The 26,722-nt window shown below is 43.4% G+C and overlaps 1 protein-coding gene across 3 annotated transcripts in view; it reads left to right on the forward strand.

Moving 5' to 3' along the window:
- Positions 1-25,602, forward strand: part of CYTL1 (cytokine like 1) — a 28,086-nt gene extending 2,484 nt beyond the window's left edge. The window contains exons 2-7 of one of the 3 annotated variants that reach the window (XM_083155984.1): positions 1,795-1,849; positions 2,506-2,575; positions 7,495-7,909; positions 7,999-8,043; positions 22,935-23,063; positions 24,930-25,602. In XM_083155984.1, coding sequence (XP_083012110.1) covers positions 7,766-7,909; positions 7,999-8,043; positions 22,935-23,063; positions 24,930-25,010 — 399 coding nt within the window. In that variant the 5' untranslated portion in view covers positions 1,795-1,849; positions 2,506-2,575; positions 7,495-7,765 and the 3' untranslated portion in view covers positions 25,011-25,602. Of the gene's footprint in view, positions 1-1,794; positions 1,850-2,505; positions 2,576-7,424; positions 7,910-7,998; positions 8,044-22,934; positions 23,064-24,929 lie in introns of those variants that run through there. The other 2 variants (XM_083156073.1, XM_083156161.1) reach the window with 2 other exon arrangements.
- Positions 25,603-26,722: the final 1,120 nt, after the last annotated feature.

Raw genomic sequence — 26,722 nt, forward strand, 5'->3', positions numbered from 1 at the left:
CCTGGATAAATACTCGGCTGGTCCATAATTTAAAATGGTCAATAACAATAATTATTGCAGACTATGTGTGCGATATATAAGGTAATGTTAATAAATCCTAAATAATTATATTTCAATGCTGGCCCATGTGAGTTTCAATTATTTTAAATTAAATGGAAAAGAAAAGATATTGCTAGAAAGCATAACGTTACGTGTATGATGCACATGAATGCTAAGTTAAACAATATCAGAGACGCAACATTACTGATGTGCAATGCTGTCTAAATTGTAGTGAACATTTAATTCATTCTCTGGACGTAAAATGAACTAGAGAAATCTTAAGGAATACTGCCCTCTGGTGGTGGAAGTGATAATTGCGGCAGTCTTGAATAGTTCATGGTGTTTGGACTTGTAGATCAAAAAATGTATGGTGACCTGTGGTGCAGCTGTAGCTCAGCTGAGGGGTTTATTTACTAAGATGGGAGTTCTAATGAAGATGGGATGTTGCTATGGCCGGCCAATCAGATTCTATCTATTATCTTCTAGAAGATGCTAAATAAATAAGATATTTCTGATGGTTGCCCATAGCAACACTTCTTATCTTCAGTAGAACTCCCATCTTAGTAAATAAACCCCTGTGAATCTGGAAAACCTACATGTAATCAAAGGCGAGCACCGTATCAGAGACATTGAAATTCTAGACTGAATAGGTCACAAATGCAAAAAAACTAAACTCAGTGATAACATTATACAATTTGCCTCCAATTAAAAAAAATAATAATAATATTTCCTTTATTTTAATTAAAAAAGGCAGTATCAACAATTACTGGCCCCTACAGCCATTAGTTACAATGCATTACGCTTATGTACTATTGTCAAAATTAGTCCTGCAATGTAACTGCGTTCCGTTATGTTGTGCTGTAAAGCTGGGCGCACACCAGACAAGATGGCGTCCATTCCAGCAGATCGGACTGACATATCGGGCTCATCATCTAGTGTGTACCCAATATGTCACTGTTGAGGAGCACTCAAATGCTCTACCCACCAATACTACCTATATTAACGTACCAACATGGCTATCCTCCTCCCACCTACTGTATGTTACCTATATTAATGTAGTATCACACCTACCCCCCTCCAACCTATAGTAGCTACAGTAACGTACCTTCATACCTACCCTACTCCCACCTATACTACCTACATTAATGTACCATCATGGCTATGCTCCTCCCACCTATTACTACCTACATTAATGTTCTATCATACCTACCCTCTTCCCACCTATACTACCTACATTATTGTACCCTCACACCTACCTTCCTCCCTCTTATACTTTTTACATTAATGTACTATCATGCCTACCCTCCTCCCACCTATACTACCTACATTCATGTATCCTCACACCTAATCTACTTCCAGCTATACTACCTACATAATGTACCCTCATGCCTCCCTCCCCTCACCTACACTACCTACATTAATGTATTGTATCTTCACAGCCTATTCCCACCAATACTACATACATCAATATACCCTCACACCGACCCTCCTCCCATCTATACTATCTACATTAGTATCTCCTCCCACCTATACTACCTACATTAGTATCTCATCACACCTATCCTACTCCAGCCTGTACTACCTACATTAATATACCCTCACACATACCCTACGCCTGGTCTATACTTCCTTTCGCTCTACTCAGGGACGGTAATAGATATTTTGGGGACCCCTTTAACCCCGCCATCCTTATGCAGCATATTTTTTGTTACATTGCATATTGAATGTTGTTGTTGTTTTTTTTTTTTATTACAGGATATCACTAAACTCAGTAGGGTGGGGAGCTGGAGAAGTACCAAGGCCCTTCCAGGTACAGAAGTCGGGCAGGAGGCTGCCTTTCTAAACCATTGCTAGACAATGCACTGCCGCAGTCATGCTTGCAGTCCCAGAATTCCAGAGAACCTTGAGGACCCTCCCATGGCCAGGGCCCGGTATGGGTGAACCCTTTGACCCCCTCTGCCGCCGGCCCTCTACTATAGTAGGTGAAGTGCGCTTATGTCCTACACGGTCACCCACTTTGATGCTGCAAATCACAGCACTGCAAAGCATGGGGTGTGGCTTTACTGACAAAAAGCAAATCACATCACCATGACCCTGGCACTTGCAACTAACTGGTGAAACAAGTAGGCCGTTATCATTAATATAAAAAAATATTAATTAGATTGATATTTTCCCGTGGGAATCGGCATTCAGTGAATGACAGTGACATTTTCTGTTCCAAAATTTTGACCCAATAATTGTAGGTCATTCTATAAAATCCAATTTCCTGATAAATCTGTTGCCTTAAATCTGTCACGTCATACTCTTACATTGCTGAGATTTGTATCCCGGCCTTTCGCCCAAACATCTCTACCTAAAAAATATGTGTTTTTGGAAAAGTAAAATGAATGCTCCCTCCATTTCTTTTAGAAAGACCCATTTATAAGTCCTTGTTTTTCCAGCTTGGCGCATTTATTTTATTTTTAGACTTGTCAACACAGAAGAAAACAGAAGGGTACTTTAAGCAGTTGCCAAAAGCAGTCCTGACCTGATTTCGGTAGGCGTTATTTATTATACTAATGTATGTTTTTGTACTTTTTGCTCGGTGATCCGATGTCTGAGAGGACGATAATTACTGTATTACTGAGGGGAGAATACGAGCGTGCGCTGGATTCTATGCTTTCAGATGTCTGCGTGGAATTTCTTTCCAGACAGAATGTCCTTTCACATTAAAAGAATGCATCTCTGTTTCTGTGCAACGGGTCCAACAGAAAATGATGGCTCTCAGAGATTTTTCTCACAGTATAATGCAGGCTTTCATGCATGGCAGACAGGAATACATTTTGATCTGTGTATGTTTTTCTTCCTTGATAATGAATAGTGTATTTTCTTTGTAAAACATTCCAAATGAGCATGGGAATACTGAAATGTATCCGCAGCTCACAAACAGGATGCTGATACGCATGCGCTGCACCAGTGATGGCCTCCAAACTCAGAAGGTGGCGCACATTAATCTTAAAATCTGCAGTAAAGGTGCATACACACGGGGCGATACAATGAGCAATATCTCTCATTTTAGCCCTTCTGGGAGATATTGCTCATTTTATTGCCTAGTGTCTACGTTGTATTGTACATGACCGTGTCCGAACAGCGGCTCGGCCTTGTTTAGGTTGACAATACCATGGTTGACCCCTAGAGGTCAACGGCATCTAGATAGACAGTGCTGCGGTAAATAGTAGCAAGGCCGACACAAGTTTCATCGTGTTTTTTCGGTGCCAGGCCACTTGGTTCCTACTTTATTATCCAAGTGGACATAAAGCGCAGCAAACCATATATTCAATAGCAAAACAACACAAAAAAATCATGTCAACCTTGCTATTGTGGACCATGTTTCCATTAATCCTTGTTGCATCGATTTAGCGTCACTATCTATCTATAGACCAAGTTTAGTTGTCTAAGTAGACGCCGTTGACCATTAGTGGTGGACCATGGTATTGTCGACCTAAATATGGTCGATCCTCTATCCCGGAACCATACATGATGGCCGATGTGCACTCACGCAGGTCGTTAACGGCCCCCTTTGTCGTTTGTGCATGCACAGAGGGCGGGACGGATTGTTAATGATGACCATGCAGAATGCTCTCCCCTCCCGCCATCGTTGCCCGCCGGTATCAGCAACGGTGTATGCACTTGTCCATGCCTGCACGCCGCTGGGTCTCCGCTGTGGCTTTGGGGATTGCAGATGTGTACGCACCTTCCGGTAAATTAACATCCCATGCTCATGCAACTGAAAATTTCCCAGAGATATGCAAAGATGCATGTGTTTGGTACAGTGCATGCTCAGATTGTGCTTAAAAGTTTCTACTTATTAGAAAATGCGATAAGTAGTACATTCCGGGGCAGCTGAAGCGCCAACCATGTAGTGGGGGTGGAGGGTTTGATACGTATTATCATGAATTTGCTAAAGTGGCGGAACTTGTGGGTGGTGAGTCCAGGTGCAAAACTATCATTTTTAATGAATTATATTTATAACTTGTACGGACCCGGCGCGTCATTTTAAATGGCCGCACGGCAGAGTCGTGGATGGATGGACCTACTGTAAGAGAAACAGCCGGGTTTCCAACGCTCTGCCCAGCTTCCAAATACCTATGCGTTTGGATACCCATGCGTCCGAGTGTACATGAACACCTGAGTGCCTGAGCATGCCCGATTACCCGAATGCACCCAAGTGCGCCTGAGCAGCCCAACTTCCAAATATCCGAGCGCCCGAATGTGCCCAAATATCTCAGCACCCATGCACTGTAACACAAACGATCGCCTGAATGCGCCCAAGCACCCAACTGCAAATGCTGGAGCAACTGTGCGCCTGAATACCCAGGCACCCCCAAACACAAGAGCACCTGAACACCTGAGCACCGAAATACCCTGGCTCCCAAAATCTCTAACTCGCCTGAATACCTGAGTGCCTGAACACACCTGAGCGCCCAAATACCTGAGCACCCAAATGCCCGAACACGCCCGAGCGCCCCAAATCCCAAATACCCGACTGCCAAAGTGCTAAATACCCAAGTGGCAGGGAAGATCAGAAGATGCACCTAAAGATCCACCAGAGTGTGATTGCGAATAATTTGTAGTAATGTCAGCAAATTGGCCCCAAAAAATGCTGTAGTGTGTGGACACCTTTAGATTCTAGAACAGATCAAAATAGGAGCAGATTAAATTCAATTATTTCATGGCTCGCTGTTGTGGCACATCATGAATTATGGCAGATATCTTGGAATGCAGATAAAGAAACAAATACATCTTTGTACAGCTGCCATTGGGTTGGAAAACTTTTGTTTGGTCCTGAGATTGAAAACAGAATTTCTGAGGCTCTTCTAGGAATTCTAAGCTTTGTTCCTTTTGACCTCCACATTGACATCACAGACTAACAAAGCAAAAGAACAATCTTCTTTATTCAGAGGTGATTCTCAAAAAATATGGAGAGATCTGGACAAGTAGGTTGGAGTTGGGCAATTGTGAGGTTCGGGCTCCCACTATTAAGAGACATCTCACCCCAGAGTTCTATTCTCTGTCAGGCTGTTTATATTCTAAATTTATCAGCTTAAGATATAGAAAAAGTAGGGATTCTCTTATATAGCAATTTAGACTATGAAGAAGGTTACAATCTAGGTTACCTCTGCCAACTTCATATGTTTAACCACAGACAAGCCAAATGAGTGTAAATGCTTAGCATGCTTTGGGCAAGGTGCCTTGCTCCGCTACTGTTGAGCTTGGCACAGGTTCCAATTCTGAATCATAGTCCATCTGAATGGTAACAGCGTTGTGGTAATGGTGATGTGGAGGTGCATGGTCTCTGCAGATTCCAATGGGTCTGGCCATCTGTTTGAAATCTGCTGAAAATGTCCCTCCAAAAAATGGCTGCCACCTTGGAGGAAATAGATGCTAGAAGTCCTACTGGACAAATGGATAGATGCTAGAGGTCCTAGCAGGTAGCCTATATCCTTAACCAGTGTATATATATATTGCCCCTGGATAATATATATATTGTCCCTGACAATGAGCATGTAACCCCCTGGCAATGGGCATGTAACCCACTGGTAGCAAACAAAAACCACTGGCAATAAAAAGAAACCCCAAGAAATTAGCATTAAACACCTGGTTACAAGAATGTAGCCCCTGGCAATGAGCATGAAAGCCCTAGAAACAAGTATGTAACACCTGGCAATGAGCAGAAAACCCCTAGCAACAAACATTTAGGTACAAAAATTATATTAAATATATGGAAGGTAGGCGCCAGAAATTTTTTGGGCAGGAAGGTACAAAAGTTCTAGTAACGACACTGGTTTCCAAATAAACCCCAGCAGATTATATTGATGTTTTTTTTTTTAGTAATTATGAGGTAGGTTTCCTATTTATAGACATTTACTGAATGACAAACCAGATTTTATTTTTTAAACAAAAAAAAAGAATATAAACTTGTAATCCATTTTGGCTTCTAGTTAACTTAACCCTTTGAGTGCCAACAGCTCTGGGAGAAGTGTGCCAAATATCCGCTAAAAATTACCAGCGTCGCTCACATTTGTTATATAAATTCAAATACAAAATGTTGTGTATAAAAAAATTATATTTCCTATATAAGGTAAACTTTACAGGTCGTTATTATGAGCAAAAATGTTTGCTTGCCAATTTTGACACCTATTTTGCCAAAATTCACTTGGCACTAAAAGGGTTAAGGGAGCACCATTTGTACCATGGCCACCCCCAGTGCTTTCCAATTGCAGTATGCAAGGACCTCTAACAGTTCAGTTTTACAGATCTCTTAGAGGAGATATTTAAGCTATGCCAATATTTCTGACAGTCAGAGATATCTGCATTTTTCAACAATTCTCAGTTGAATTTACATTCGACCAATTTAATCTTAGTGTCAATTTTTCAACTGTTGAAAAAAAATGGTCACTGTTGGAAAACACAAGGATCGGGAAAAACTCGCAGATCCACATGTTTTTGTCAGAAAGAAAACGGCCCAAAAAATAGTCGAAAACCGCCACATTGAATAGGCATGTCTGGATTTTTCAGCTACCCAAAATATCCAGACAGCATTGAATACCCCCCATAGTTGGTATACAGGTGTATTCATAACTGGGTTGCACATTGTAAAAGATCCACCCACAGAGGCTGCCTATCATTGGGATCAACGTATTGAAAACACTCCCCTGCTTTTACAGCTGCCCTAACCGGCATCTGGGGGCTGCAGTGGATGCAGTCCCTAGAAGCTGTCCAGCTTAATTTGTGCACATGCTCCAGATTGTTATCTGTGGGACTGTGCTGTCTGTCTCTTCATTTTGTGACATTCAGACCATTTCAATATCCTGGTATCGACATTGGGAATACTGATGTTATGATGACAACACACCACTTATTGCATACCTCCCAACATTTCCTCCTTGGAAAAAGGGATGTTTCGTCGAGCTGCTGGACAGGGGGCATGGTTTAATGGTAAAGGGGTGTGGTTTCATGTGAATACCACCATTGCGAGCCATGTCCCAATTTTTGGCAGTATGGGGGCATGCCCAACTCTCTGTTAGGTGCTGGCCTGCCCTCCTGCCCCTCTCTCCCATTAAATAGATGCTGTGTGCATGTAGTCCCACAACTACCCCCCAACGGGTTACACTGCTGCCCGCGGGTGGAACAGCAAGTTAGTCCCAAAAAAACTTGGATTGTCCTGAAAAAATCGGTACACATGGGTAGTATGCTTACTGTGACTGGAATACACTGGTTTAACAATACAATAATAAAAAAGACACAGGGATGTTTCCATTTGTATATTTAGGATTCATAACCAATATTTTTCATTTTTAAGCAGTGAATTTTTTTATTGTTACTGAATAGGAAAACAGTTCATGAAACTGACAAGCTCAATAAAGCGCAGTAACTACGATGGGAAATAAATATAATGTATTTCTTTTCTTTCAGCAGAAATCATTTTCCCCATCTGTGTTTTGGTTTTCATCCTCTCTCTACCTTTTTTTTTATTATTTTGTTAAGGCCGTGAAACTCTTGTTTCTGACGTTGCTGGAAACATAAACATTCATCTCCCCCCCTGTTGGCTCAGAGCCTGGAGCTTTTCCCCCCTGGATCCGGCCGTTTGTATAAATTGGTGTTGACTGCCCGGTTATGTGTCCATTGATTTACCAACCACAGAAAGAACTATTAGCAGCTATTCGCTGACAAACTGAGAACAGTAATGAAGCTTTTGCTGACTTTCTTAGCACTTAATATATTCTTCCTTGCCACAAACTCCGCTCCCCCGACGTGCTATTCTAGAGTGGTGTCTTTGAGCAAGGAAATCACGGAGTCTTTTCAAGCGCTGCAGAGGATTGTGCCAGCAGTAAGTACCTGGAAGACACAAGGCAGATAGGAGAGCATTGCAACCACCTTGTCACTATAACAACTTACCTGTCTTGATTTTTAAAACAGGGGCCGTGCATGGACTCTCTTCCCGCACTTTACCTGGACATACATGTAAGTATTATAATTTTCTGATTTTTCTGTGAATTTAGCAGTTTTTACTAAATTACTATGGCTGGCTGGCTCTCAGAGTTGGCAGCATAGCAAAAAAAAAAATGCATTTGCATCTGCATCAAACTAACTTGTTCTGCAATGGGTGCAAATATATTAATGTTTTTGGCATGTACCATATACATACCCTCCAACATGACCTATTGCATTCGGTACACAATGCTCTGCTCCTGGACTTCCCTCTTAATGTATGATTGCCAGCACTTGTGTGGAACTAGGTAATTGGCACTCATATATTAAGAGGGAAGTCCAGGAGCAGAGCATGGTGTACCGAATGCAATAGGTCATGTTGGAGGATATGCATATATATACTGGCTGCATAAAGTGTTCATTTTGGCTGCTTTTGCGAGTACCCCACAAATGCTGACAGCTTTATTTGTTAACTGCAACTCAGATTTGAGTTTGGACACACCCCACCCAAATCTAATTCCATACCTTCCAACATGACCCTCTCCAGGAGGGACAGAATACTCTATTCCTAGACTTCCCTCTTAATTACCTATCTTGAGAAACCTTTCTTATTGCTTAATAACCTGTTCAAAACAGGTGATGGCAAGAGGGAAGTCCAGTCTCCCTCCTGGAGAGGGTCATGTTGGGAGGTACTGTATGCAATAAAATTCTCTATCCACATGTTGCATCTGAACCCTGCAGTGCAGCATGTTTTTTTTTGCCAAGGTATAAAGTTACTTTTTTTCCCCCTGTTTTGCTTTACTCCCATTTCTGAAGCAGCCCCTATAAGCACTTCAGAAGTCACATAGGATTTCTGTGACTATGGGGGTGACGGGTGATTCAGACTTGATTGCAAAGCACTTTTTTTGTTTTAGCAAATAGACAAAACCATGTTGCACTGCAGGTGTGGCAGATGTAACATGTGCAGAGATAGTTAGAATGTGGTGTTCACAGGGCCGGCGCCACCACTAGGCAGCTCTAGGCATTTGCCTAGGGCGCCGGCACCTGGAGGGCGGCAGTTCGCCCCTCACCCCCTGCACTGTGGTACCTGCGTAAAAAAAACTTCTGTCCCCGGCGTCCCTGCTGAGTGCTGGTGTAGGGGTGTCCGTGCCGCCGGGGGAGCCTGCGGCGCTGTTATCGTGTATACGCTTGTCGCGCCCGGCGGGGTCCCTACAGAGCATAGAAAATAACGCCGCGCGCATAGCGCTAGTTATTTTCTATGCACTGTAGGGACCCCGCCGGGCGCGACAAGCGTATACACGATAACAGCGCCGCAGGCTCCCCCGGCGGCACGGACACCCCTACACCAGCACTCAGCAGGGACGCCGGGGACAGAAGTTTTTTTTACGCAGGTACCAACCAAGACCCCCCCAGACCCCCGACCCCCCCCCCCCGCCCGGCACCGGGGCGCCCCCACCCCGACTCGCCTGGGGCGCTCCGGTGCCTTGCACCGGCCCTGGGTGTTCAAACTGAAATCTAAATGTCAGTTTAAAAATTTAGCAGCAAGTATTTACCCTGCACAGAAACAAAATAAGTCCCCATAAATCTAATGCTGTGTACACACGGGGGCGATAGGGGCGGAAATCGCTGGGAATATGGTCGCTGAGCGACCATATTGCCAGTGATTGTAGTGTGCACCAGCGATAAATCGCCGGGTGCGCGCTCCCGTTTTCAGCCCCTGAATGGTCGCTGGTCGGAGGAACATGCTCCTCCGACCAGCGACATCCCCTGCCTCTTCACCCAGCAGTGTTTAAATTTTCATCTGCGACCATCTCCGGTCGCAGATGAAAATGGGACACGGGGCAATATGATTGCTGAGCAATATATTGCTAGCAATATATTGCCAGCGATCATATTGTCCCGTGTGTACGCACCTTTACTCTCTCTGCACATGTTACATCTTCCCCCCCACAGTGCAGCATGGTTTTGTCCATTTGCTAAAAACTTTGTTTTGCTATCAGGGCTATATTTGCAGAATAATTTAACCCCTTCCTGACATTTGACGTACATTTACGTCATGGTCGGGATGTACTTCCCGACACATGACGTAAATGTACGTCATGACTTCAAAGTGTCACCGCGTCTAGAGACGCGGTGACAGAGGGACGATGTCTGCTGTCCCTGACAGCAGACATCTTCCCTCATTGCCCAGGGGGGGCAGCGATGCCCCCCGCCATGGGCGATCGCTGCGATTGGCTGTTCAAACGTGAACAGCCAAAAGCAGCGTTTACTGTGTGATGTGTAAAATTTAGACTCTGCTGCCCCCTAGTGTCCAAAAAAAATAAAAGAAAGTTGAAATAATGATGTAATAATAAAGTTTAGATATGGTCTTTGTTAGTTAATAACTATTTTGAGTGGTATGATTATTTGTCTCACAAGCAGAAAATTTTACATTTTGCAAATAGCAAAATGTTCAATTTTTTTACGACATTTTGTTATTTTTCACACAAAAAAAAACTGTATCGACCAAAATTTACCACTAATTTAAAGTACAATGTGTCACGAGAAAACAATCTCAAAATCACTGGGATAAGTAAAAGCAAAAAAAAGTTATCACCACTTAAGTGATACATGTCAGATTTGAAAAAAAGGCCTCTGTCAGGAAGGCAAAAACATGCTGTGTCGGTAAGGGGATAATATAAAGTTCCTCATTATTGTTTACAACCAGTGGTGGCTCCAGAGGAGGGGCTGCAGCACAATCCAAAATTCAAATAGGGGAGCCGCACCCACTGCCAATGAGTCAGTTTGGAATGGCAGTTGGTGGCAGTGGGTGTGGCTCTCCATTAAAATTTTGAACTGAGCTGCAGCCCCTCCCCTATTTACAACACACAGTTTCCCCTAATAACCTGTATCTGGATGAAGCCATATGGTTGCATATGCATTAGATCGACAAGTACAATAGGTCAATAGAGGAAAAGTCGACAGTGGCTTAATGTTAATAGGTACAAAAGGTCGACATAACAACAGTACACAAAAATGGTCAACATGAGTTTTTTGGGGGGTTTTCCAAACTTTTACTTGATTTTGCATGGGTACACATTTCCACTGATTGTGCTCACATGTGATGTAACATACAAACTGAAAACCAAAAAAAGAAAAAAAAAAACCTATTGACCTTACTGTCTACCTTTTACCTTTCGACAATTATGTATTTTCTAACCTGTGGCTGTATATTGTGTACTTTGTCTTATCATTGGATTAACTCAATGTACTAAATTGGTCTGATTACCACATTAGAATAGTAGGTTATATGGATGAAAGCAAAATATTGCATACCTGTTCCATTATGATGGACCGTTTGATGCACAGTAGTGAATTCAATACATTATTTATTATGCCAGGAATTGCTGTATTTACTGTGATGGGGGCGGGGCTTGATTACATCACGCTCCGGCCCCGCCCCCCCAAAATACAACAGAGAGTCTTCTCTCTTGGCTTCTCCTGGAGAGGAAAGACTTAACCCTTTGAATACCAAATAAATTTTTCAAATTAGGTGTGAAAATTGTCAAGCAAACCCTTTTTATTAACCCTTTGAGAGCTAACGCTGTTGTGAGAGAACCTCAAAATATCCATTAAAAATGCCAGCGCTGCTCACAGCAACTGCTCTTTTTTTGGGAGCAATATTTAACTAAACTTCAATTAATTGACTCGGCTGTATTTGTATGTATTTATTCTAAAAGAACAGTCGCTGTGAGTGGTGCTGGCATTTTTATTACATATTTTAAAGGATTGCGCACTGCAACATTGGCACTCAATGGGTTAAAGTAGGCAAGTATGTTCCATTTTCCTTATAGGCCCTATAAACATTTTCAGTACCACTTCCATTTGGCCCTTAAATCTGGCCCTGATTGTAACAATGTATTATTGAAGATAAGACTTCCAAAGCTGAACACAAAGATTCCAATGAGATCTTACCACTGACCAGAGGCGTCACTCTGGGAGGAAATGGAGTAATCTGCCACTGGGCTCCTGCTCCCAAGGGGGCACCTCTCCTCCCCTGCGAGTTAATTGAAATCTGTCTATATCACTACTGCTGACTCCCCCTCCTTGCAGGACAATAAACGTCACACACTCTTTATTCTAAACATAAATTTTGCAAGTGTCACACCCAGAATGACTGGCTCCATTAGAAGCTGTGCTGCCCTAGTTAGGGTTCTCAAGTTGAATCCACCATTTTGTATGTTACATGATTTATTGTTCTTCTGTATTTGTTATCCTTTGCTACCATCTACTGGCCACTGTTATATTAACTTCTGTGAGTTTATCTATGGATGTAATAATTACCATGTATGTGTCATGTGACTCCTCCTCTTCTGTGAGCTCACTTCCAGTTTCTGTGCCTCTCTGGGGCAGACATGTTCCCCTGAGCTGCAGAAAGGACTTTGCTTTGACCTCTATATGTCATCTCCCAAGGTATATCTGTGCATCATCTCAAGGTACAGCAATAAATTACCTGAAGCATTTCCATTGTATCTTCCTCACTGGATCTTTACATGCAACTGATGTTGCTAAGGGAATGAGCATAGTGAGTTCACTATCTTCCACTGTTTGCATAAGCGTTGCCACTCACAACTATCAGAGATTACCTTCACGTGCATCTGTGGCAGAATAGTCAAAGCAAACCGAAGTCTATGGCATCTGCATGTATACAAATAGTCTGCAAGCAAGTTTAGAGCTGGCCACCATCTTATGAGAACAAATGGCCACACGTGCTTTCTAACTCAGCTCTCCACCTATAAGTTAAAGCACAGTTCTAGCTTCAAGAGACAGTTCTGAGCAAGTTGTAACATGTCCACAAAAGGTTCTGTTTATTCCTCTGTGGCTGGACAAAAGCAAGTCCATCATGCCTCTGATAACTCAGATGTACAGGAAGCAGAGTTCAAGCTTACTGAAGAACAAGATGTACGCCCTAAACGTGCGTCCATGTGCGTCCAAACCGACACAAAAGATGAGAGAGAATTTTGAGACAACCAGAGAGGAATTTAGATGACTTATGGGAAAGAGCGGAACACCACACAGCAGCTCTCCCACACTTTAACAATGATGCAGCAGAGTTAACCATGGTTTTGAATCGCTTATCTACCGCCTATGATCGCTACCAGAGACTGTCTACAAAATACATCACATTCCTGGATAATTCTGGTTTTGATGAAGCCTCAGCAGAGCTAGCTGAGATAGAGATTCTACTCCAAGGAAATAATGCTTTAGTTCAAGATGCCAAAAATAAAGCAGAATTCCACATCGCACACTTACAAGAAGTTAGGTCACATCGATCGACTTCAACCAAACTTACATCCTCATCTGCCAGATTGTCTCATTCCAGAAATCCGTGCAGATGCAGAAGAAGCTTGTGTAAGAAGTTCCTTTGCTAAGAAGGAAGCAGAGGTAAGAAAAAAATGGCACGGATGACGGCTGAGGCAAATATCCTCCAAATGGAAAAGGAAGAAGCAGCTGCCTTAGCCAAACTGAAAGTCCTGGAACAAGCATTAGGCCAAGATACTGATCCCAGGAAAAGTGGAAAACCCAGCAGACCGCACTGCTGATTATGTGCTAAAGCAACTACCACCTATACCGCCTGCTTACCATGAAGATTCAGCTCTCAAAACAGAAGCTTTTAAGTTGCGCATACCGATGCCACCCCTAATCTACAACACAGACATACCCACACAGCAACAAGTGCTGCCACCTACCAATGACAAGGTAATTTATAAGTACAAGTTAGCAGATTCTCCAGTGACTACACCACACCTGAATTCCTATGTTACATCGTTTAGCGACACCACAAGTTTATCCAGCCACAAGGAATTGGAGAACAGACATGTCTGACCTTGCCAGATATATGATACGCAAGGAGCTTATAAACACCAGTCTCTCAAAGTTTGATGACTATGCTGAGAACTATAGAGCCTGGAAATCGACCTTTGAAGCTGTAATCCATGATCTTAACTTCACCACCAAGGAAGAACTTGACCTGCTTGTCAACTGGTTAGGCCCAGAATCTGCAGAACGCATCAAGACATTAAGAGCGGTTCATACCGGCCACTCAGAGGAAGGTCTTGCTGCAGCATGGGAAAGACTTGAACATAATTATGGCAGTTCTGTAGCTATAGAAAGTGCCTTATTCAAAAGACTTCAAGCCTTCCCAAAGATAACTAGCAAAGACAGCCGCAAGCTCCAGGATCTATGTGACCTATTAAAAGAATTAGAGCTAGCTAAGTTAGATCCTTGTCTGACAGGACTGAGTTACCTTGACACTGCTCATGGCGTGAATACAGTGGTATCCAAACTACCTTACGGCATGCAGGAAAAATGGGCAGACCAGGGTTCCAGATACAAAAGGGAACACAAAGTGTCCTTTCCCCCTTTCTCTTACTTTTCCAGATTTATCAGTGACCAAGCTCAGAAGAAGAATGATCCAAGCTTCGACTTCACTGAACCTATTCCAGCAGCTTCATCATGATCCTCAAGGTATGATAACACTGCTGCCAAACATAGAGACTTAAGGAGAACAGTATCTGTCAGAAAGACTAATGTCCCACTTACTGTGCCCTCCACCACCGAGCAAGATGCTCCTGCTCTTAAAGAAAGGGACTCCAGTTGTATGTGCCCTATCCACAAAAGGCCTCATCCTCTAAAGGAATGTCGTGGGCTTAGGGCTAAGACTTTGCAAGAGCGCAGAGATACTATAAGGGAGCTTGGAGTGTGTTACAAGTGTTGTGCCTCTTCAGACCACATTGCAAAATACTGTAAAGCTATCATCAAGTGCCATGAATGCAATAGCGACAGACACGTTACAGCCATACATCCTACTCTACCTCCGGAGAACTCAAATCTTTCAAAAGCGCCTAACCCCATTGCAAAACATGGCGGGAGCTACAAGCCCAAAATTGAACTACAACCACAGTTTCCTCATCGTGCATGGAAGTATGCGGGAAGGAGAGCAATCCCAAATGCTGTTCCAAGGTTTGTCTGGTCAAGGTCTACCCAGAAGGGCAATCTGAGAAAGCCACCAGAATGTACACCATTATAGACAAACAGAGCAACAGATTTCTTGCAAAACCTAAATTCTTTGAGATCTTCAGTATAAAAGGACAAGCAATGCCATATTCCATTGACACCTGCTCCAGTTATACAGAGAAATATATATATATATATATATATATATATATATATATTCATTCATGTGCTTCAAGCACATGAATAAAAGTAGCATACCCCTTCACAGAAAAAAAAATTCAGATTTTTTTGACACCAAAAAAAACAACAACCTTTATTTTAAAAGATCACTTTACTGTTCAACTTAAAAAGGTGTTGAATGCAAAACGGTGAATCGTGGCAAAAATCAAGGAGAAAGCAATTCGAATGCACTCTCTGTGAATCCCAGTGAAAACCCCATTGAAATACACCAGCGAATTCTAGCGAGCATGAAATGGAGAACTGGCCGGCATTCACTGTTTGCTTTCGGCGAACAGTGAACATTGAATATAGAGAATCAGATTTTCAGTGAAAAAGATTCACTTCAAGGAGTGAAAACAGCCCAATTCGCCGAAACCCCCCCCCCCCCCGGTGAATTGGGAGCATTGAATACTGGCCTATGTGTCATCTCCCAAGGTATATCTGTGCATCATCTCAAGGTATTTCCATTGTATCTTCCTCACTGGGGGCCTTATTCTGATCGGTGCGGATATTCCCGAATTCTTACGGTGCGGGCCGCACGCATCGCTGTGCGGCAGCGTGCGGGCATCGTCCGTAGAAACGCCCATGTGTCCTCCACATTCGGACGGACTCACTCTGTAAGAACAGGGCGTGTGTACGGACGACATACAAACCGTGCACGTGCGGGGGAAACGTACAGATTCTTGCACGGTCTTCCCGCACAAGCACGGTCTTACTGCGTGAGAACGTACGGAAAGCTGTCCGTACGCCCCGATGCGGAGTATTTACGCACAATCCAACACTTTTGTACTGAGTACACACAGCGATCACATGACCCACTTAGGCTATTAGGCAACCTCCTGAAAAAGGGATTGTTAGCAATTTCAATCAATTAAATGCTCATCTATACTGACCCACATTCCTACTACATTCATGACACACATTAACCCTTACAGCATGTGACCCTAACATACATCTATGTGCACTATTTACATTTAGCTTATTTAAAAGATTTTAAACAAGTTACACATATACTTTTGCATGTTAGAAAAAAACACGGACAACTTTGAACTTTAAATAACTATTTATTAATACAAATAACAAAAAATAAATGTGAAAAAAATTAATTTGGCCCATCTATGAGCCGGTCCATTTCGGCCAAAATCAGCCGCATGTAGGATCTCATTCTTAGAAGGGCCCCACGGCGACCCTCCTCTGCTTGGGCAGGCTCATCTGTGGAGGAAATTCAAAATGAAAAATGACTAATGATATTCATGCATACATTTAACATAGTCAAACCAACATTTGAAACATGCATTGTGACAGGTGTGTGTGTATATATATATATAGATATATATATATATTTATATATATATATCTATATATACACATATATAACTATATATATGAGACATACACCTATACATACATGCATACATACTACATGGAAAGCCTGATTTTGGCCCTCTACCCTGTACTCTGTCAAACACCTCACAGTCATACTGCTACTTCTCAATCCAAACCCACCCATGACAAAGCTGTGAGAAGCATGTCACGCGCTGCACCAATCACAATTCGGCAAACAAAGTTCAGTGTCTGTTATATGATGGAGCCTGGCAGGGGAGTTACACAACTCTCAGGAATGCTCAGTACATTTGTGCAATCAAGCATGGCTTGGCTGCTGATGGTCTGCTCCAGAAATCATTGTCATAATGCCAGTTAGGGGAAGCTGTAGCAATAACCCACTCCCATGCTCAAAAGCATTACTAAGAACAAATCAACACAAAATTATGGTGCAAAACATACATGCAGACCGCAGGGTGTGGTTAGCTAGAGGAGGGCCCAGGGGCACTGACCACTTGTTACTCCAGTCTAAGCCACGCCTGTCCATACTCCATTTATGCCATACTGAATCTAGTTTACAAAGATCAATCACCAGTAAACTCTACTCACCTATATGAGGCTTTCTTCCAGGATACAGATTAACTACACAGGTTCAGTGGCACTTAAAATCGACCTGACAGCCATCCGCACAACCTGTGTCATTAATATGTGTCCAGGATGAAAGGGATGGTTTGCCCACCCTATCTAACCCCTAAGTGTGTCTGTTGCTACCCAGTTTGTTTTATCACTTTATAGTATAGAAAAAAATAATTGAATCACCAGTGCTACCTAGCAAATAGAAGATGACAAAAGGAATAATGAAACTTTATCTATACATACCAATTTGGGGTGCCTGCACCACCTCACAGGCCTCCTCTTCTTCTGTGGCCTCGTCATGTGGCACCTCCGCCTCTTCAGCCACCTCGGCCTCCATTGCCACCACCTCCGCTGCCCACTCCTCCTCCTCCTCCACTTCCTCCCTTTCCTCTTCCTCTCTTTCCTCTTCCTCCACTTCCTCCCTTTCCTCTTCCTCCACTTCCTCCGCGACCCCTTCTTCTATGGCAACCTCCTCGGCCATTACTTCCTCCGCCTCCTCCTGGGCCTGGGAAGCCTCTGAGTTATCTCGGGCCAGTCTTGCTCGTTCCCGTGCTGTGTTTGTGAAAAAACAAAAAAGTGCCAGTTAGGGGTCATTTGTATTAAGCCTTATGAAGCTACAAATGCTAAGGTTATAAGTACAGATAATTGTACAGGCAAACAGCTCCTTAGTGGCCTTTACAAAACACAGCCTGTAACATGGCAGGTATGCTGTGACATTTGGGCCATTGTAAGCATCACAAGCATTAATCCTCCCCAATAACATATTTTATGACCATTACAGGGTGTCAATCAGGAAGTAGCACTCATATATTGTATGGCATGTTGAACTCATGATCAGGCTGCTGACCTTAGTGGATTAAATAATGTCAGGTAAGCAATCAGGTACAAATCCACATTTACTGTTGAAATACTCACATCTAGCAATGCTGGCCCTTATGCTTTGAAGCCTCTCTGGCTCCCTACGCCGGAGGTCGGACCACCGCCGCTCAAGCTGTGCGATGGTCCGCCGCACATGGGTGCGGGCGTATATCCGCCGGCGGGCCACCGCATAGGCAGAACGTTTCTGCCTATTTGTAATAAACGGGCCAGCACGGCCCAGCCTGGTCTCCATAACGGAGACCAGTGTCCTCAGTTCGGCTGCAGAGAAGGGTGCTGCTCTGCCATAAGCCGCCATTTTAGGAGTGGCACAAATTTAACAATCATGTGCTGTCATTGGTTGATCAGAGTGATATTTGGTATTAACTTTATTGTTCATTTTTACACTAACAGCGTGTTTGCGCCCGAACAGACGGCTAACCGATTGCATCGCACACCCATCCTAAACAGTGTAAAATAAGATGGAAACATATTATATCTAATCTATAACATTCAACAAACATGGGTATAAGCAACAGGTGAAATAGTGTGCATCTCTAGACACTTAAACCTAACTCAACAAGGTACCAAACAGCTAATGTATAATGAAGGCAGACCTTTTCCCAAAATGAGCCCATGCAGCCATGTGTACACTTACCTTCTACTGGGCCATACTACAGAGGTGGAATGAAAAGTAGCTAGCATCTAACCTGAATGTGGAGTGCTTTCACATGTGATTTGGATGCTAGCACTGATTACTTGTGGCTAAGTGGTGGACTGGATTGACATATGGAATGGGTAGTGTCAGTTGTACTACATAGCAAACAAGTGCACAGTACAGAAGTACATTCAAATATACATGTCATGTCTGACCTCAGTTGTATTTGGTCATTGGTGTTGGAATCTGCATTTAGCAAATAAATCAGACTTACTGAGTTTGCCAGGTTTTCTGGAAATATTTCTCCACACCAAGGGGCGGGCCGTATGCGCCGCACGGTTGACGCTGGCGTACGGAACGCGGCCGTACGGAACGCAGCTTGCAGCTGATTAACGCCAATTACAGAAATAGTATTTAAAGTGGTCCTAGAAAGGCAAACACTTGTTGCAAACATGCCAGGCTCAGACTCAGAGGAAGAGCAGGTGGTGCAGAATCTGTTGTCCCGCATGGAGGCCAACACCACCTATGTACCCCTCAACCCAGAGGACCGAGCTGGCCCATCAACATCAGGCCAATCAGCAGCTGGGCCATCCTCAGCAGAATCATTGGGAACCCAGCAGGTGGCTTCCCAACAGAGTAGCCAGCCCAGCACTTCAGGTACAGCAACCGGTGGCCGTGGCAGTGGCAGTGCCCGTGCCAGTGCCCGTGGCCGCAGTGGGGCAACACGGGAACCCACAACACGAAACATGGCATTTGAACCGCGGGAGCTTGACATCCTGGTGACCCGGGCACGTGATTTAATTGAGTGTCCAGCGGTGAAGTTGACACACACAAGGAGATGGAAGATCTGGGAGGAGATAACGGCGGAGATTAATGCAGTGGCTCCACAAGTTCGACAGGCAGAGCATGTTAAGAAGAGGCAAGTACATGTGTGTTACATTAGAGTAGTACAAGTCCAGTAATGTTTACATTCAATATTAGATCTAGTTGGCCAATGGGTGTTCACGTTGCTTGGAGGCACAGACATGTTGGCCATGACATTTAATTGATAGTTATTGGAGGGTGAATGTTTTTGTATCTGCTAAGGGTTGGTATGAAAAATGAATATAATGTAAGGTTGGTGTCAGTAGGCACATGTTGTATTATGTATCATATTGCAATGGGTGATACAGCAAACATGAGGAGTTACATGTATTAATATGTACACTTTGATTGCAGGTGGCACGACTTCAAAGGCAACCTCAAGAAGAAATTGACCGAGCGGTGGCAACACAGCCAGACCTCTGGGGCTGGCCCCATGCCATCCAAGCTGGAGCTCACCCCCTGGAAGAGATGGCCCAGTGCTGTATTGCAGTGGAGGAGGTCCGGGGGGTGAGCACTATAGACAGCGAGTCCCCAGCGGAAGTGATGGCTTCTACTCTTGAAGGTAATTATTTGCCAGGCCATAAGTAGATGTTTTAAATGTTGCATGGAATGTGTGGTAATTTGAATTTTCTTGTTCAACAGCATCGCCACCGCTTGGTCAAGATTCTCTTGAGGAGGTTGTGGAGTCTGTGCCACCTGGCCCCAGTAGCAGGCCCGTGCAGCAGCCGCCGCGATTGTCCGCGGCTGAATTGTCCATGTGGGGCCGTGTGCTGGATAGTATTGTGCAGCAGGGAGAGTCGGCATTCGAGCGGGTGCGTAGAGCCGAGGAGGTGCTGCAGGGTTTGACCACCAGCCAGCAGATTATTGCTGAGAGCCTGCAGGCTATGAGTGCCAGCCAGCAAGCTATGGCTGGCAGCCACCAAGCTATTGCTGGTAGCCTGCAGGTGCTGGCTGATCAAGCCCTGCGGCAAAACGACCTCCTCCTCCGCCATAATGAACTTATGGTGGAGCTAGTTAACAGCAATAGGGCCCTAATGTCACCCGCTTCGGGTGCATTACCAACCTCATCACTCCCTGCTGCCAGAGGGGGAAGAAGATCCACCCCCTCACCAGCACGTGCTCCACATGAGCCACCATCGGACTCTGGCCGTGGACGAGGTCGAAGAGCTGCTGCACGTGGCAAGGAGCCTGCCAGGGGCAAACGTGCTCGCAAATGAACTTGTGTCCCCATTAATCTCCTCCGTTATGTCTTCCCAAATCTTCCATTGAGCTGTGTGTTTCAGCATCCTGTGTCCAAATCCGTGCCCAGGGTCACCACTTTTGCCCGCGGTTCAAATGTCATGTTTGGTTCCTCTGTTGCCCTGTTTCAGTGTGCTGTACTTGAAGTGTTGGTGCTGTACTTTTGCTGTGAAGCCACCTGATGTGTTCCCAATGATTCTGCTGTGGCTATTTATTCTTTATTATGTAATTTTTGTCCTGGTATGGTACCATTTGTTTTGTTATGTATTTTAAATTTTTGCCAAAGTTTGTTTAATAAATGTTATTTTGGCCCCACAAATGTCTGTATTAATTTAGACATGCAGAAGTGGCATGTGTATTAGTATTAATATTATTAAGTTGTGTGCATTATTTGCAGTGTAAAAGTGTGTGACAAGTGCAGCATGTAATGTTCCCTTTAAGCTGCAATGCTTCCAATTGTAGCAGTGAGAAGCGTGTAATTAACAAGTCATGGGTAAAGTATGTGATTGTATTGGGTTCAGGTGACATTGGTTGAGGTGCGTCCGTCCTGATTAGGCGTTCCGATTGCATAGCGCATGACCGAGTGGTGTCCGCAAAGCAAAAGTAACCTTTTGGACACCGCACATTTCTTCCCTTTTTGTTCGCGTGCATTCGGCGTGCTGTCCGAATGCACGCCTACCAATATATGTGTACTCCCCCGTGTCCGCCCATGTTTCCGCCCAGTTTAGCCCACTTTGAAACTACGCCCCTGTGTCATTCCGCATGACGCCCATAACACACCCCTATTGCCCGAATGTATGCGGTGCACACTTCTGTACGGGATTAGTGAGAACAAGTACGGAGACCATGCGTGGCACATGCGCGTAGCGTTCTCCACGCATGCGCAGACGGCTAAAAAACGCCATCCGAAAAAATGCGGAAAAGTCCGCACCGATCAGAATAAGGCCCTGGATCTTTAAATGCAACTGGTGTTGCTAAGGGAATGAGCATAGCGAGTTCACTATCTTCAATTACTACCTTAACATGCATCTGTGGCAGAATAGAAGCAGATACTTTACTGATTGAGCTATCTGCTCCTGCATAGGAAGCATGCACAGTTTAGCTAAATGAAGTTAGCTCTATCTGTAAGGTGTCTGCCACCAATGAGACAGGTCACAGGTTCTAATCCTGCTAAGCAATGTGTTTGTTTAAAATAGACAATAATGTAAAGAAATATGGGGCGATGTAACAAGAGTTATAGAAATATTTTCTGGATTTTACTATATATACAGTATACACACACACATGCATACATTTATATTTATTTATTAACAGTTTCCTATTTAGCGCACACATATTCTCCAGCACTTTACAGAGAATATTTGAGTATTCACATCAGTCCCTGCCCCAGTGGAGCTTACAATCTATATTCCCTACCACATGTACACGTACACACAGACATTCTAGGTTTAATTGGTTTGGAGCCAATTAGCCTACCAGTATATTTTTGGATTGTGGGAGGAAACCAGAGTACCCAGAGGAAACCCACACAACATGGGGAGAGTATACAAACTCTGCACAGTTAGAGCCATGGTGGGAATGAAAGCCATGATCTCAGTGCTTTGAGGCAGTAATGCTAACCATTACACCATGTGTACTGCCCTGTATATAAGGTGGTGTGTGTATAGGGGGGCAGGGGACACCAATATGTATCTTGCCTCCAGGGCAACTGGGACAAACTCACGCCACTGCACTGACCCATACAGTGATGTAATCAGCCTGTTCCTGCTGCTACTCACACTACCTGACTGTACTGCTTGATGACCTCCATGATATATAAGGTGATAAATCAATGTGGTTGACATTAAAACTGGCCATGTCTTGGCTTCCAGTGCTTTCTTGGACTTGTAGTTCCACAATAGCTTTTTGTTAATTTATCAGTTTAACCCTGTACCTGTCCCTGGCACCCACTTCCCATCAGTGCAAGTAAAGTCCAAGGCTATTAATCCTTTGTTTGTTCAATGTACTTACAGCAGTCATTTCATTTTGACAATGTTATTTAAATTCATAAAAAATCTATATATTTAGCACTTAATTCTCAATAGAAAGTGGTGAGAGCATTGTCCAAGTAATGCCGTGGATTGCTGTGTTTCAGAATTCCTGCGTCATGACAAGGTTTCGTGAGTTTATCTCAGCCCCACACTGTGGAAGGTTGCCAAGGGTGACAGCATTAAAGAAGAAAGTGAGAAGTTTATATAACATCATGAATTCAGTCTGCAAGAGGGTGCGTACCGTAGTTTCATTCTTTAGAAAGAAAGAGCTTGAAGTTAGCAAAGTTGTTCCGTTTGGTAAAGCGACTTTGACAGACTGCTAAGAAATATTAAGGCTACCATGGACGTGATTGTCAGACCATGCTGGATAGTTTGGAGCATAAAGGAATACAAACAACACAGGAAACATAATTTTGCATGTCCCTATAACCTTGGACACTTGGCTAAAAGCATTCACGTGACTCCGTTTCCGATGTAAATAGTGTGAAGACTGAAATAACATTATGGGAATTATTTACTAATATGGGAGTTCTATTTCAGTGGGGATGTTGCGATGGGCAACCAATCAGAATCATCTACAGCTGGAGCAGCTCTCATTGGAGCTGCTCCTGGCGATTCTATCGCCAAGCGCCGCTGCTCGCCATCTGCCAGAAGGGGCCACGCGCTCCCCTTTCTGACGTAGCCCTCCGCCGACTCCCCGCCGCTGCCCGCACGCCCTTACCCTGCCCATCTCCCTGGAGCGGAGACAGGCAGGGATTCTGCCACCCGCTGCCGTGTGAAGGGGACGCATGTGCATGTGAGACGCTCGCGCATCCCTGTCAGATGCAGCGCCTCTCCGCCACCGTTCGCCAGCTCGGGGAATCTGGCAGTTCTGTGGGCTGGCAGAGAGGCGCTACTCTGTATTATCTTCTAGAAGGTGCTAAAAAAGTAGAAAGTGATTGCTATGGACAACATCCCATCTTAACTAGAACTCCTATCTTAGTAAATAAACACCCAGGGCTTAAAGTGGTCATGCAGTGGTGGGGGGACTCATTTCTCTATGCCACCTAATTACCCCCTTCCCCTCCCCCCATTAGGCAGAGACAGGGCCAGTGGTAGGGCTTTTGGCATCCCCCTGCAATCTAGAATGCTTTTTTGTGAGAATTACTGTGCAGGGCCAATGTGGAGGTTAAAATGTTCCACCTCACCATTAGAGGTGGTGGAACTGAGGGGCAGATTTATTAAGCTCGGTGAAGTGATAAAGTGACTGGTTTTTATCACCGGCCAATCAGCTCATACCTGTCCTTTTTCAAACCTAGCCTGTTACTTCACAGTTAAGAGTTGATTGGCCGGTGATAAAAACAGACAATTTATCACATCACCGAGCTTAATAAATTTGCCCCTCAGTTCCACCCCGTTCCCCTCACTTTAACCCTTGTAAACACTTATGTGTAGGCTAAAAAATACATTATAGTGACCATTCTAGAACCTATATAGTGTATCTGCCACTTATATTCTGGCCACACAGTATTTGTGACTTGTTAGCATACAATGTTGTAAAACTGTCACAGTTCCACTGATTTTCCAATGAGTTGCCATTCATGGTCCATATGTAATAGAAGGCAAATAGACCAATGGACACTAGAAATAGGCCAAAGTCGTTGTCCCAACTTATTCAATGTTACCAATGTTACAGATAAGTCGCCACAGTTATTATGCTCTAAATTGTAAAGTTCTAAGAGATACGATTGAAAAATTGTTTAAAATAGTAAACAAGTGCAAAAAGCCAAAGAATTGCAGTCATTTTAAACTCAGCAAAAATTCTCAATCTCTTATAATCCTCTCCATTGGTCAGATGTATCCAGCTTCAAAAAGTGATAAAGTGGAGAGTGATAACTGCCAGCCAATCAGCTCCCACCTGTCATTTTCAAACCCAGTCTGTAACGTGACAGTTAGGAGCTGAATGGCTGGTTGTTTATCATTCTCCGTTTGGTCACTTTGTGAAGCTTGATACATCTGGTTCCATGTCTTTTATTAAATATGCATTATGTAATCGTACAGTGCAAATGTACAAATGTAATGTTCTATGTGCCTTTTTTCTTTTGTCTGCTATTCTGCAGGACTTGGTCTTCTTCACTGATGACTGTGACGCACTTGATCAAATATCTGTTGTGACCCCAACACCAACTGTTTCAAGATAACGTGTATGGGACTGCACCCCCTATGTCTGTAGTGACAGTACTACACCTGTTCTGTTATTCATTTATATCTTGCATCAAGTTTTCTTCCTAACACTAATACAATAATGCCTGTATTAGGGATCACAGACAGCAATATTGTCAGTAAATATCCTCTTTGTAGCTATATATATAAAAAGCCTTGATAAGATATTTAGGTGTATACCAGAGGACCTATTGTCTGATCATTGGAACAACGTTGTTGGATATCGTTCTCAAACTTTTCTGCAATCTTCCCTGAGATATTTGAAGTAAATCTGAAATCTGATGTCAAGGTACCGTAATGGGCTCAAATGTAAGCTACGTACTATCTCTTCTTCATATACGAAGACAGCGTTTGTAGTTCCCATCATTTATGCTAACAATTAAGCACTGTCGACAATTTACCATCATCCAAAAATGTCTCACGTGCTCCAGGCTAATATATGAACTATGAAGTATTTTAACAGTAATAATTCTAAAATGTGATGTCCATTCAATTATATTGTATTATAGAATTGTATTTGTATACATGGTTTATATTTTTCCCATCTTTGTTTTGTACTGAAAAAAAGAAACATTATTAAATGAAATTGATTAAAGGTTTAAAAAATTTTGTTATTGGTAAATACCATAACTATAAATTATTTTTGTTTTATAATACATGTTGGTATAATTATGTCGCAAATAGGGTATATTGGTAAAATGAATTGAAAACTTTTTTTTTTAATTGTAAGCAAACACTTTATTATTATTACTGAAAATTCAAACACAAATAATGAAAGTGAATTAGCAAATTAAAATCCTACCCATACTGGGATTTTAACTTGCTAATGCTCCTTCATTATTTGTGACAATTGTCACCTGCATAAGCATGCCCGCACACAGACAGCCCCACATACACAGGGCCGGTGCTACCCGCTCAGCACAGCATGCAAAGCAGGTTGGCACCGGCCCTGAGAGTCACTACCCTAGCCCTCTCTGACACCACTGCTGATTGTTGCCGCAGCCTGCTCCTGTCAAAATATTTGACAGGCAGCGGGCTCAGCGTGCCACCCATGCAGTGTATTGGCGGCTCTGAATAGGCAGAATCGCAAAGCCGGAAGCTGCTGCTACAGACACTTGGAAGATCATGGAAGAAGGAGCTGGCTGGCTGCAGGGAGGAGGAGCTGGCTGCCGGGAGGAGGAGCTGGCTGCAGGGAGGAGGCGCTGGTTGCAGGAGAGGAGATAACTACTACTAGGGGAGAGGCAGGCTGCACATTTAATAAAAGAAGGGGGTCATACAGCATGTATTGGGCACTATTCTGGGCAATATGTGTATCGGGCACCACTCTGGGCATTCTATGTATTGGGCACTAGAGATAGAGCCGCTTTCATAAGAGAGCGGCTCTAAAAAAAACAATTTCTTTACACGGCTCCTTGTGGCTGGAGTAATTCACAATGTTTAACAGTTGTTTGCAATCACAAATGTAGCAAAGACAACACGTTTCATTTCATCAAGAAACTTTATCAGGGGCGATAATTGATCTATAACTGTAGAATATAACAATAAGTGCCATAATAATACAATAATATCATTCATATATAATCAAATGACAAATTACGGTTGGAGGAACAGAAGGAAGTAGAAGAAAGGAGAAGACATTGAAAAAACAGAAAAAATTAATTTACTATAAAATAATTTTTAGATGATTTTT

Source organism: Crinia signifera, chromosome 1 (genome assembly GCF_055691185.1).
Source record: "Crinia signifera chromosome 1, ASM5569118v1, whole genome shotgun sequence".
Taxonomy (NCBI): domain Eukaryota; kingdom Metazoa; phylum Chordata; class Amphibia; order Anura; family Myobatrachidae; genus Crinia; species Crinia signifera.